Here is a 14,220-nt window from a genome sequence, read left to right on the forward strand (position 1 = left end):
TTTTAAAACATTAGCCAGGGAATGTTTTTATTCAGAATTTAGGTCATTTTTTGTATAAAATATATATCCAAAATTAACTTTCGCTTCTTCGGTCAGTACAAGTACTAAAGTAAACTTATTAAATATTACGATGAATCGCCAATCTCCTTCATTTTGACTGTACCTCTAACTAGTATGAAATCGAATGAATTAAATAAATACATGAAAAGTCCAAAAGAGAGAAAAAAGTATTCGATGATTAAAACATTTAACAAAATATTTAACAGAATATGAAATTGATCCATAACCCAGAATGGTGCTTCAGTTCCTCTTGTGCCATTTGTACGATCCGTAGTACTTGAAGTTACTCTCGTCGCACTTCTTATCCGCATCCTTCGGCCCGCGAGAACCGTGCTCGTACTTAATCGGCGCCGGCCGTTCCTTCTCGATGTAGTGCAACAGTGGAGTAAAAATTCGCCAAGCCTCGCTTAGTTCATCCGATCGCACGAAGTGCATCTGTGAGCCGCAAAACACGTCCAGGATCAGCCGCTCGTAGGCGTCCGGCAGTTTCACATCCTTGTACCGGTTTCCATAGGTTAGATCCAGTTCGGTTTCCTCCATGTCGAATGTAATGCCCGGCGACTTGGTCATCATCTTGACGTACAATGCTTCGCCTGGCTGCACCCGGATCACCAACTCATTGCGCTTAGGTTTCCCATCGAAGATGTCTCCGGGAACATCCCGATACTGAACACGAACCTCAGCTTTCCTCTCGTTCAGAGCTTTGCCACACCTAAGGATGAACGGCACGCCTTCCCACCGCTCATTGTTGATGCTGAGAACGGCTAGAGCAAACGTCGGTGTTACCGAGTCATTCGGTACCGTCGGGTCGTCCAAGTATCCCATTCGGGCGTCGTCATCCGTTCCGTTCGGATTAGCCGTGTATTGTCCCAAAACCACATCATCGATTGTCAATTGCTGTATGCTTTTAAGAACCTTCACCTTCTCGTTACGAATATCATCCGGATGGCACGTGGCTGGTTTCTCCATGGCCACCAACGAGAGAATCTGCAGCAGATGGTTCTGCATAACGTCACGGATAATGCCGAAGTCATCGAAGTATCCTCCGCGACCTTGCGTTCCGAATGGTTCCTTGAACGAAATCAGCACCGATGCCACATTGTTGCGGTTCCAGGTTGGGCTAAAAATTTGATTGCTGAATCGAATGGTCATCAAATTTTGCACCATCTCCTTCCCCAGGTAGTGATCAATACGATACAACTGGTCTTCGTTGAACAGCCTGGCCAAGTGGGCGCTCAGAGCATTCGAACTGTCCGCATCGCGACCGAACGGTTTCTCCACGATGATCCGGTTCCATCCCTTCTGGCCCATACAGGTGTTGCGGATGTGCACGGTTACCGTTTCGAACACCGATGGTGGCAGCGCTAGGTAGAACAGCCGGTTGGCCATTTTACCCGTTTCGAACTTGCTGATTTCCTGGTTCAGCAACTCAAAGTCCCGCCGTCCGTCATAGCTTCCGGGGCAGTAGAAATTTAGCGCCCAAAATTGTTCGTACTTCTCCTGCTGGTCTGGTTCAACCTTGAAGAGAAAATGAAGTCTTATGTAAGAAACTCTATGGAAGATAGACAACGCAAGAACTGACCTTCATGTACTGGTGGCATCTTTCCCGGAGCTCGTTCACCGAGAGTTTACTACGCGCGTAGCCCATGAACTTGGTTATGCTGGGTAGCAGGTTGTCACGGTATAGCCACCAAAGTGTGGGATAGATCTTCTTTTTGGCCAAATCTCCCTGTAATGAAAAAGACGGTTTGAAAATTTGATTGAAATTTTTATTATTTGTTTTGACAAATTAACATGTTTTAACTCAAACCATGTCTAAGCATATTTGGAAAGCAAACTGATTTATGTAAACCTCTGCTTACAAACGCTTGCAATTGAACAAAAAGTTGGCAACACGAAAGGAACATCTAACAAAGCCTGTGGTCCTCACAAGTCTGTGCCTCAACTCATTGTTTCGTTGAGTCGAACAATGCAAATGTATATGTACAGCTGTCCTGAGAATAATTTCGAAGCTATTAACGCTTTCTGGGCTGTGTTGTCCTTTTGTATTCATTTTAATTGTAAATATAAGCCCTCAAATGTATGTTCGTCAGGAAGGCATAAATCGAAAAGCGCATATGTCTGATATCTAACGACAAGATATAATATGCCAACGGATGCGTTTTCTCATGAAAACTCTTGCTATTTGCCATAATTTGCATGAAACATGTCGCTATTTAGGTACTCCTTTTAGTTCTACCACAATAAATTGTCCTAAAATGTCTTAATCAAAGCATGAAGAACAAAGTTTAGTTAAATTGTTGGCACAAACGAAGGACTAATTATGAAGAGATTTCTCCCACTTTATCAATAATCTTTTCTTCATGTACTGTTCAGAACATACGAGCCGTCAAAATTAATTGTCGATAATGACTAAACATTCTCGCTGCCTCTTCCAATCCATGTCAAATGGGTAAATATGAGATAATAAAGTGCCGATACTGGCGTCTCAAGCACCCAAACACCGTTTGCTCAGGCAGCCAATATTAAGTTTCATTCAAGTCATCGTCACGCGCAGTGCCACGCATTGTCAGGAAAAAGCATCTCTGCGGTGCTTTAGCCAACTGTTATTAGAGATGACGATTATGTCGATGTCTATCAGCGTCAGTAGAGAAGTTCTTGCCGCGTAAGCTTTGTTTGTTCGTGTAACTTTGACGTCAGTTTCGTTGACTTCACAAGTCGTTAGTTAGTTCACCTTCGAAGGAATATGCATATCTGCACAACCAGCGCTTCAACTGAGTCGAAACAATTGTTCCACTAATTAGCATGTTGACCGAGCTGCACCGTAAATCGATTTTAATTTTCCAATTGAAGTGAAGATGCACTGCACCACCCATCTTAGAATCGGAGTGTGACTGAAAGCTTCTGGAAACACTGGGGTAATACTCACGGAAGCGCCAAACACCACGAAAACATGCGGGCAGTTACAATCGAAGTGCGTTCCCTCGCTATCCATGGCACTGGATTTCAGATTCCGTCTGATGATGGCCAACGCTTCCTCTCCTTCCAGCGTACCGAAAGTGTTGTCCGAGCTATCCGATTCGCTGGTGCGATAGCCGCTGTTGGATACTGAAATCAGCAAAAAAAAAAGCGTGGGTTAATTTTGAAACTCCTTGATTAGAAAGAGTACTAACAGCGTTACGTTCAAAACAAAGTAAAGATAGTTCTGAACTGCGAGGAAACGGAACGGTGCCGCTAGGCGCCAAGAAGGTCCGAGACGATCAAGTTCTGATCCAAAACTGCACGGTCTACCGAGTCATCCGCGCACGGCTTTGCACTTGCCTACTTCTAGCTAGCATCTAGGTTGCATTCAAGCGCTTTTGCGCGTCGTGTTGCATCGGACGACGCTTCCGCCGTTTCCGAATTACAGCAAAACAACCACAAACCGCGCGCACGATAGCATTGCATCGTTCCATGTGATATGGCGATAAACAAGAGGGTATAAACTGACCCAACGGACGGGGACGGTGCACGTGTCGGTACTTGCGCATCTACATAATGTGTCATTAACAATCAGAATGGAATATGTAGGGCCACACTGACTGCCCTTCAATGAGAGATGAAAACAGCATGCATTGTCATGCAAGATCGTTTAAAATGTTTTTTTTCTGGTTTCTTTGAACGACCGCCATAATGGTAGAAAAGAAAACGCAACTCGTTGCTTGCCAACTCGCAGCATGCCTTAGGATGAATATACAAATCTCGAAATGGCGTTGGTTGTACCGATTCTCCTCGAAAAGTGGACTATTTTTGAATATCTTGAAAAGGGCATGCACAACTTTCAACAAACATTCATCACAATAGTCGACCTTAACACTGATTTTGGTTGCTCTAGTGGCACTAATCGTACAACAAACAGACAATCCTCCGCGACAGGCCTGAAATGCCGAAACTGATGCTTAAGCTGCTTAAGCTTTTTCACGTTTTCATGAACGCTCAATATGTCCACTTATAAGAAAAGCAATGTTTTGCATGTCGGATATATGGAACAATTGTACCGTAACAATTGACCTATACTCCTGATGGAGAAAAGTGGGCCAAACAATATGGCTTCCATTTTCGTTTAAGGTGCTGTTGTGAACGTTCTGCTGTGGGTGTGAACGCACAGACAAACAGACGTAAGGTTTGAGAAATTTTCATCGTTCACTGATTTACTTATCAGTTTTAATAATCATTATTTGGCCAATCGATCACTCGTGGCACACACATGAATGTGTTATGCGTGTTTGTCTGTGGTGAAAGTCTCATCAAGTTGCGATTTTAGTTAGCACTGTTGTACAATCGATGTGAGGTTCTTCGTAGCAACAGCTGTTGGTGAATCCATCCATCATTTAAGGACAAGTATCATAGAATCCAAATTTAAAAGTACTCTCGTTTTCAAGGGCACACCACTCAATACGGAAGTAACGCACAACTGGCATTTTTATTATTTCATGCATGGAATAATAAATATGGCAGTTTGTGCGTTGCTCCAGTGATTGTGTCGACAGAAGTAGTAACTTCGACACCAATGGCCTGGAAGCAGGCGACAATTGATTTAGTAGCGAAGAGCGATGACCACACCACCTCCTGGTCGAAACGGGTCAACTGTGCAGCCAAGTGGCGAGCTGCGAGAAGATCGGCATGAGTTACTCCGGGGTGTAGGGCGGAGCAGATTCATCCGGTGTGGGACAGTTTCGTTCTCCGGTTGCCGATGAAATCAATCCAGGAGAAGGAAATGGGGGGTATTCCCTGGGGGTGAAGGCGGTGGTTCTGGATCTGGAGTTTGAATCGGCGCAGCTGCTGCTGCAAGTCGATTGTACCCCGAGCAGCACAAGTCAGTTAAAAATTTAATCAACAAGTTGATTCTGACTAAATCGGGTCACATATGAGTTGCAGTAATCCATGGGGAACATTTGTGCTGCTACGGGAAGCCGAGATGGCTGGATAATTCACCTCGTTCCTGGTGGAAGACTTCTTCTTGTGTCATTTTCAGGAACTCCGCTCGCTTCGGAGTAGTTCAATAGTTCAATGGTAGTTCAATGTTTGTCGCCACGGCTTCATGCGGCAGTTCCGGGTGTCGTGCCCGAAGTTGAAGCAGTTTGTGCACTGGCCGATATCGCTTCGAATCAAAGACGGTGTAGTTTATAACGCCGCACAGTGGGACGGATTGTAAAAAAGACGGTCAAAAGTACAAATATGGCTTAAAATGAGAACAAATGGGTTTATTATACTTACTGTGATGAAATTTTATCATTTTCAACTACATTCATAACGAGTGTTGTGATTGTAGCATTCAGTACATATACATACATTTTCATGTATTTTACGTCATTTTCAAATGCCTCGGAAAAAACCTGCGGGCCCTGGCGGGCCCTAAATTTCGTTTCGTTTGAAAATATATAATGTAAAGTAGTAGCTATGCGATTTTCAGCGCTGGGTAATGATGGGTAAATTGTTTTCTGACCACATGAAAACACCACGAAATGAGTAAATTTCGAAAAAAGCCCAAATTCAACTCCATAAGCCAAGGGTTAATATTTCATGAATTTGTGATACAATGTATGCAATTGATAGTTGATTATGTTATCTTTGAAGATGTATTGAGTTTGAAATGATTGAATAACAAATTAGAAAAAATATTGCAAAGATATCATACTTCATATTTATATAGTATCAATGGTGTTAAAAACAGTTTTCATGCCAACTTCAAAGGTACCCCAATGGGCACAATATCGTCAAATTGACTCAACCAAAGTTTTTTACAATGTTTTATAACCTGTATAATGCGAGAAAAATATTTAAAAAATAGAATACATCATTTTGGAAAATGACCTTGTGACCCTCTTTCTAAGGATTCGTCCCTCTGTGCGCCGTCGAGCTTGAGATCCTTCCAGGTGGTGGAGCCATACTCCAGATGGACCAGGTAAAGCTGTTCGCAATATCTCCTCGCCTTGTCGTGACGAGCGCTCTTCTGCACGGGCACTGGCTTCAGGCCTCATTCTGCTTGGAGCTCCTCCTCCTCCTTCATGTCGTGGAGTCCTTGCAGCAAAGCCCTAAGCGGCTTCGTTCCGGAGTGGTCATGAGTGTAGATCTCATACTTGTGAACCTCGAGGAACTCCACGATGGATTGATGGTCGCTGAAAAACCGATGTGAATTACTTCTAAAATTTGTTTCGAATCCTATTACAATCTGTTATTTCTCCTTCAATTTTCTGTTTTGTAGTTGCAAGTTTCCTATCAATATGTTGAGCTATTGGAAAATTTACCATCTTCTCTTCTTCAACTAAGGAAGTCACGTTACGCTGAGATACCTGCTTAATGGTGTAAATCCGATCATATCACCACCCAGGTAACCAATAAGCATTAAAGTAAGCACTGTAATAGCATTATACTGGCATTGCATATGCACCAGGCTGTATATAAGCATTTCGAAAACCTGGCTGTTCTAAATAAGCATTCTCAAAGCAATCATGAGAGGCATAGTCTTAAAATAGCATTTTGAATGCACAATGTTGTTTTTCGTTAAGTGCAATGGAACAGCTACATTAGTGCCACTTTAAGGCCTGTAGTGTCCATACGTCAAACGTTTTCCAATATGGAACCATATAGCGGGGACTATTTGTCCAATGAACTTACATTTGAGAATAGAAATCGGTACGTGCAGAATGTTTTTTCCATTCCGACCATTGACAGGAGTACTTGTCGTTAACCTAACCCTATCACTAATTACATAATTTAGATACATTTAATTATTCCATTGCACTATTTTCGATGGATGCATTAAAGCAGCACTACCGTAGCTCTTTCATTGCAACTGGGTATGACGTTTGTGACAGTTGAATTCTGAGATGAGTTAGATTAAGTTTCAATGTTCCTGAAGGTGCGTGGTGTTTATGTTGGGTAAAATTATTCCCATTACCATCTCTCTCTTATGGCCCAGCTGGTAAGGGCGATGACAACTACAGCGTCGGGTGGCAAGAGCGCGAGTTCGAATCCCGCTCGCGAAGAAAGTAAAAAATTGTGTTCCATTTCAAATATGAGATAAAATACAATAACGATATAATATGAAAAAAAAAACTATGTAAAAAAAAAAGAATTAGAAAAAAAAATGCCAATAAAAAACCTTTTTTTTTGTTTTTAAAATTAAGCATTAATTCAGCATTTCGGATGCTGAATAAATGCTACTCAGCAAAATTTCTACTTTATCGATAAAGTAGAATTGAGCATTTAAGCAGCCATATATTGGGTTAAAACCTGCATTAAAATAGCATTAAAGGCGACTAAAGGGCTTATTGGCATTTAAAGTTTTGCAGTAAAGGCGCATATAATGCCACTTAAATGCTTTATATAATGCTTACTGGTTACCTGGGCAGGCTTGGTTTAAAACTGAAGCTGACAATATGACATCCAAACTCCCAAGATGCATGGGATTGTCCCATGCATGAGGTACCGCGTGGGCTGCACAGCCAGATGGCACAACCAGAACGGTAAGCGCAGCACATGTTGTGAGTGCCTGTGTGAGTGAGTACATTAAATACAGCCCAGGGCGAAATTATGGTTGGAGCTCAAGGTGAGTTTAGTGAGCAGGGCTAGACGACTGAAGGAATCCCCACACCCTGGCACTGTGCGTAAAGGCACTCTTTCTCGTAAAAACAAGACAGACATTTACTCAATTCGTCAAGTTGATTCGATTTGTACATTATGGAACGCAGCAGACTCTTATATACCGCACAGGCCACTTCGGCCTTAGTCTGAATAAATGAATATGGAACGCAGCAGTTTGACCAACATTGACTCCACCTCTCGTTTATTCAAACATCCATACCAACAGCGGCACGAACAATCAATTTATTCGACCAACAATATCACACACGAACGACCGAAGCGCCAACTTGAGCACCAACCATAAAAAAAATATATGGGGGTTTGTGCAACTTCACTACAAATGCTCAAACATGTTCGGCGAACCTTGACTCCACCCCCGACAACTCAAACCAAAATCAAACCGTTTTATTTTTTCCAACCAAGCCGCCAACTGTCAAATGGTTGTTCGAACAACTTCACACACGTTCAAACAAAGCAGCAACCGAAGCGTTTTCTTGGGGGCGGAGTCAATGTTCGTCAAACTGCTTGACTGGTGTGTACGTTGCATTCTGGAGTGCGGGCGAAAAGTATTTAAGAAAATGATCCCGGTTGAGCGAACAAAAATGGCGTTGTTCGCTACATCGGAATTGCCGCTGGAGCTGAAATTCGGAACAACCGTAAAACCGCTCTGAGCTCGGACTTCACAGCTACACTATCCACGTGCGAAAACGAAGGCTGACACCAGAAAACGAGGAATTTCGCATTCCAAACTCCACGGGAGTATTTCGACCTCCGCGTGGCCGCCACCTTCAGCAAATTTCCCGGCTGTGGCATCTAGTGAAGCGTATCTGGCTCTGTTACTGGCTTTCGAGAGGCACAATGCCACCAAGTGACCCGATTTTCTACCCGTGCTGACATTCGGCGACGAGCTGTATTCCGACGACGGGTTCAACCAAGCCATCCAAACATCAAACTGCCGGCCAACTCGTGGCTGAGGGACCCACAACAGGGCGTGTTTTCCTTAACGACGCCGACTCTGGCCGCCCACCGGCCAACATGGAGCGCAACTCAGAACCTCACGCGAGTCCCGCACCCAAAAAACGAATCTCTCAGATATCCGTAAACCCCGTTTCATCCGAAGATCCATCCCGGCTGTGTTCGTCGGTAACTGTCCAGCTCCGGACGACACGTTATGTTTCAACCCGGAGAGAACAACTAGCCGGATCCGCAAAACGAAATTTTTCGTTAATTTTTCGATTCACCAGATAACCTGCAGGTTATTACTAGTAATGAACTAAATGTTAGACAGTTTCAAATACAACGAAAAAAAATTTTGCATTTATTTTTTTTTATGTCTTTATTAACGAGACTTTTGGCCATAGGCTCGTCTCGGGAGGAGCATTTAGTTGTCTATAATTGATAAGGTCAGTAGGAATTTCTTGGAATATTTTTCCGAAAATTTCCAATTCCTGTGTGATAATTCATAACCTGTAATTGCGCCAACTTAAGGGGTTTTCTAGCAAGCAATTTTTCATGAGATTTCTTTGAAAATTTGAAGAAGGAAAATTAGAAAATTTGATTCTAAAGAGAATAAAAAAAACTCAAAGAAATATCCGAAGGTCTGAAGGAATTTCTTCCTAGAGGGTTTATTTTAAGGAATCACACGATGTGGATTTGCCTACAAAGCGTGAGGTTTTAAGGACTACAAAGCGTGAGGTTTTAAGGACATTGATGGCCATATACGATCCCATGGGGCTCATCGCCAATTTCCTAATATATTTGAAGATCCTGCTTCAGGAAATTAGGCGTTTTAAATGCGGCTGGGATGACGAAATCACTGGAAAACTGGCAGAAAGATGGTTGATTCCCCGTTGTTACCAAACAGTTACTTCCTCCAGGTAAACGAACAACGTGGACAACGCAATTTTCTGCGATGCCAGTGAGAATGGTATGGCTGCTCGAACTTCAAGCTGCTGTAATCGGAGCTCGTCTAGCTGATTCCATTTCCAAATCACATCGAATGAAAATCACACGTCGAGTTTTTTGGACCGATTCCCGTGACGTAGTTTGCTGGCTGAGATCCGATCATCGACGATTCAGCCAATTCGCGGCTTTCAGGATGAGTGAACTACTCGATACGACAGAAGTGGAAGAATGGAGATGGCTTCCATCCAAGAAGATTGTAGCAGACGACGGTACGAAATGGCAACGGTTGCCGGACCTACAGCCAAACAGTAGGTGGTTCCGTGGACCGGAATTCTTGTGGAACCCCGAAAGTGAGTGGCCTAGTGATAGGGGTGATCACGGTACTACCTTAGAAGAAATACGTGCTAGTATTCTTCACCATTCAAGTATCGAGCCACTTGTAAACTTCGAGCGCTTTTCAAAGTGGAAACGACTACTAAGGTCAGTAGCATATGTCCATCGGTTTGTTATAAATGCTCGTAAGCGGACCAGAAGGGAGACTGTCGATTTAGGACCATTAATGCAAGAAGATCTGGAACTAGCTGAGAACACCATCTACCAGATTGTACAACAACAAGTTCATCCGGACGAAATTCAGTTGATTCGTAATTCGAGTGCATTGCCTTGTACTTGGAAACGTGTGTTACAGAAAACCAGTCCTTTGTACAAACTGAGTCCATCGATGGATGAAAAGGGTGTTCTACGAATGCAAGGGCGTATCAATGCTTGCGAATGGGTAGGCGAAGCTACCAAGAACCCAATTCTGATTCCTAGGTGAAATTACGTAACCAACCTAGTAATTGTCGATTACCACAAAAAGTACCACCATCAGAACCACAACATGGCCTTGAATGCAATTCGTCTGAAGTACAACATTCCCCGCCCTCGTCCACCAGCAATGGGAAATCTTCCACATGCCCGTTTAGCAACATACCAACAACTGTTTACAAACACCGGCGTCGACTATTTTGGCCCGATGTCAGTGCTCGTAGGCAGACACACCAAGAAAAGGTGGGGCGTTCTTCTCACCTGTATGACAACCAGAGCGGTGCACATCGAAATTGCACACTCGCTGTCAACAGATTCATGTATTTTAGCACTACGAAATTTCATCGCGCGAAGAGGTTTTCCAATAGAGTTTATAAGCGACCGAGGAACAAATTTCATTGGAGCTTCTAGAGAACTGCGAGAGGCCTTGGAAGGAGTTAACCAACAGAAGATTATGGTTCAATTCGTCAGTCCAGAGACAAAGTGGACGTTTATCCATCCGGCCGCACCACATTTCGGTGGCTGTTGGGAGCGATTGATTCAATCAGTCAAAAGAACAATGAAAGACCTCAACCTTCCACGACTGCCGTCGGATGAAATACTGCGGTCGGTGTTAATGGAGATCGAGATGATCCTTAACTCATTGACATTCCGCTCGACAACGACTTTGAATTGCTCTTAACACCAAATCACTTTCTTTTGGGGTCACCAAATGGGAATAAGCCCCCGATCACCTTCGATGACAGACCTATGGTACTGAAGAGATCATGGAGAATGGCCCAGCTATACGCAGACAAGTTTTGGAAAAAAAATGGAAACAAAATGGTTCCAATCCGTGAAACCCATCAAGGGAGGCAACGTAGCATTGATCGTAGATTGCAATCTACCGAGGAACTGTTGGCCGCGAGGACGTGTGGTTAAAGTGATACAAGCCGAGGACGGACAGGTCCATCGTGTAACTGTACAAACAGCCAGTGGACTTCTGGAGAGACCAGCCACCAAGGTTGCAGTGCTGGACGTTGGTGCAAACGTTGATACGCCACCTGTACAACAGTGGCATACCGAGGGGGAGTGTCGCAACAGTACAGATTGCAACGCACCTGCTATCGCACAGCTACCTTGATTCGCACGACAACTAGAGCTGACCCTGAGCTACCTGACAACTATCATGTCAGCAACACACCGAGCTGCCATTGCCATCATTACAAACAATTTGCATGACTATTGTTAGTGTATGAAACTTGTGCAGGTGAAAACGGCTTAATTTATACTACAATTACCTAACTTAAATCTAACATTTCCTCATCTATACAGTTAGAATATTGAGGCATTTCCCAGTGTAGCGATTGCTATTAGAATCGTTAAATTTATTAACAAAAACAACGAGTAAATATGAGCTTTGTTCTATGTACATTGTACAACTTATCCTACAGTAAATCTAGATTACAGTACAACCAAGACGGAATTGCTAATAGCACAGACAAGAATAGGTAGAAAAATACTAAACGTATCTAACAGCTTAAAATGAATTTAAAACAAGGTCCTAAATCTACTAAAACGACCCAAGTTTGTCCAAGAAACCGCTAATATGCAATCAAAGCTCATATATGTATGTCTCTTTTTATTTGCTCCAAAGGGATTTTTTGACCCTCACCTACCATCCTCAAATATACGAGTGTTATAAAATCGGAAATATTTCTTTGATTTACCTGTCTGTTCGCTGGCGCAATAGAATTCCTAAACCAATTTCCGAAGGAAATCCTAAAGCAATTAACCCTTGTGTGGCCGGCTGGGTACCCGGGTACCTTTTTGGAATTCAATTCGCGATATCAAAATGAATTGTCGTAGTAGGAGGTTGAAACTCTGTCATATCCATAATAATGACGGCCCAAATCGATTGTACGGGTTAACTGAAATTTTGATTAAGAAGGGATGGAGGGAGGGGTTCCGACATTTTTTTACCCTTTAAATGGCCGGCAGGGTACCCGGGTACCCACGAAACTAAAATGCTTATATCTTTGGCAATTTTTAACCGTTTTCAACCGTTTTGGGCTTATTCGATTAAGAATTTTGTCCTTTATCATGCTGTTTTAGGATTGGACCGATCCGGTCCCTTAGATCACCAGGAAATCCGGATTTCTAGGGACATGTCCTGCATAAATGATACTGATCGTGGATTTCGATAGGTAATCAGCAATATGGTTATCAAACTTCTTGATATTTCATCAGCAGGTTGATTTTTATTGATTTGGGTCCATCAGACGTGCAGATCTTCAATTGGCCATTCCAGAACAGGTTCCTCGAGGGGTCATAGATAGCCATGAACAATTTTCAAGGGAACATCAACAATATGGGTATCAAACTTCTTGAAATTATTTCCAGGGTGTGTTCTTGACAAGTTGACTCCGGAGTGTTCATTTTGGAACAAGTTTCCCGGGTGGGGAAGGAGGGAGGGGGGGGGGGTTGGTTGGCCAAAAACATTTCTCATTGGATCCCCAACAAAATGGATGTCAAAATTCTTGAAACTTCTACAGCAGACTTTTGTTTATTATCTTGGTTCCAACAGATGTGTGAAAATTTGAGTGGCCATTTAGGAACAGGTTCCCAGTGGGGCCAGGAATGGTCATAAACATTTTTCAATGGAACCTCAACAATATAGACATCAAACTTCTTGAAATTGCCTCAGCAGTTTGTTTCTGATTGTTTTAGAGCCACCAGACGTGCTGACTTTATAGTTTCCATTCCAGGACAGGTTCCCCGTAGGGTCTTAAGTGGCCATAAATACTTGTCAATATAAATACATATAAATAAAAAAAAATAGAAAGCTGCAGTTTTTTGTAATCCGTTTGTTGAGAGCAAAATCATTGCAAGGACCACCCTTTGACACCAGAAGGCAACTAAGTGGACCACTGAAAGCCCCAAAACATCCGGAGAAGTTGCCGATTCTGAAAGTTTATCCAAGAAAACTGAGACTTTTTAGAATTTTAGTGTTGTAGCAATGAGCGAGCAAAATCATTACAAGGACTACTAATTCATCCCGGATGGCCACTAAGTGGTTTTTAGAAAGTGCTGGAACATCAGGAGAAATGACCAGTTATAGAAGATTATAATTTTGAAGTTGCTATTTTTTTTTTAAATCTATTGTTTGCGATATGCCAATTAGGGAAATCCGTCCTAGAAACTATTACTTGTTGTAGCATTGTGAGAGTAAAATCATTGCATAAACAACGAATTGACCACCATTGATCATCTGGCACTGAAGGTCCGGAACACCCATAGTAAAGACAAATTCTTGAAAATTGTCCTAGAATACAGTTGTTTGTTATACATGTGAGAGCAAAATTCCGCTAAATGGTCCTCCGGAAACTCCGGGACATTCTGAGAAAAGGGCCAATTTTTAAATTCATCCTCGTAAACCGTACTGTTTCACAAAACGATTTATGTATCAAAATGAGACCAATATTTTTTCAAGAATCGAACGTTGACCCCGGGAGGCCACTAAGCTCCAGAAGCTCCAGAATAGCCGAAAAGGTAATCAATTTTAGAAACTCGCCCTAGTAGTGTGCGATAAAAACAATTGGAGGATCATTCATTGACACCGTGTGGCCGTTAGGTGGGCATCTGGAAGCTTCGGAACTTTCGAAGATGTGCCAATTTTTAAGTCGTCCTAGAAAGTTGTGAGTTTTTAGAAATCGCTTGTTGAGAAATGTGAGAGCAAAATTGATGAGATCTAAACGGATAGCCACAATACATCCAGTAATGCTGCGACTTTCAATAAATCGTTCGTTCACTTCAAGTGATGGAATAAAATGGGATAGTACG

The 14,220-nt window shown here is 42.7% G+C and overlaps 1 protein-coding gene across 4 annotated transcripts in view; it reads right to left on the reverse strand.

Annotated features, from left to right (window-relative positions):
• Positions 1 to 14,220, reverse strand: part of LOC134226261 (glucose-6-phosphate 1-dehydrogenase) — a 23,520-nt gene continuing 9,300 nt past the window's right edge. For 3 of the 4 annotated variants that reach the window (XM_062706919.1, XM_062706918.1, XM_062706917.1), the window contains exons 2-4: positions 2,990 to 3,168; positions 1,643 to 1,789; positions 1 to 1,578 (exon numbers count right to left, since the gene is read on the reverse strand). In XM_062706919.1, coding sequence (XP_062562903.1) covers positions 301 to 1,578; positions 1,643 to 1,789; positions 2,990 to 3,055 — 1,491 coding nt within the window. In that variant the 5' untranslated portion in view covers positions 3,056 to 3,168 and the 3' untranslated portion in view covers positions 1 to 300. Of the gene's footprint in view, positions 1,579 to 1,642; positions 1,790 to 2,989; positions 3,169 to 3,233; positions 3,387 to 14,220 lie in introns of those variants that run through there. The other variant, XM_062706920.1, reaches the window with a different exon arrangement.

Source organism: Armigeres subalbatus, chromosome 3 (genome assembly GCF_024139115.2).
Source record: "Armigeres subalbatus isolate Guangzhou_Male chromosome 3, GZ_Asu_2, whole genome shotgun sequence".
Taxonomy (NCBI): Eukaryota; Metazoa; Arthropoda; class Insecta; order Diptera; family Culicidae; genus Armigeres; species Armigeres subalbatus.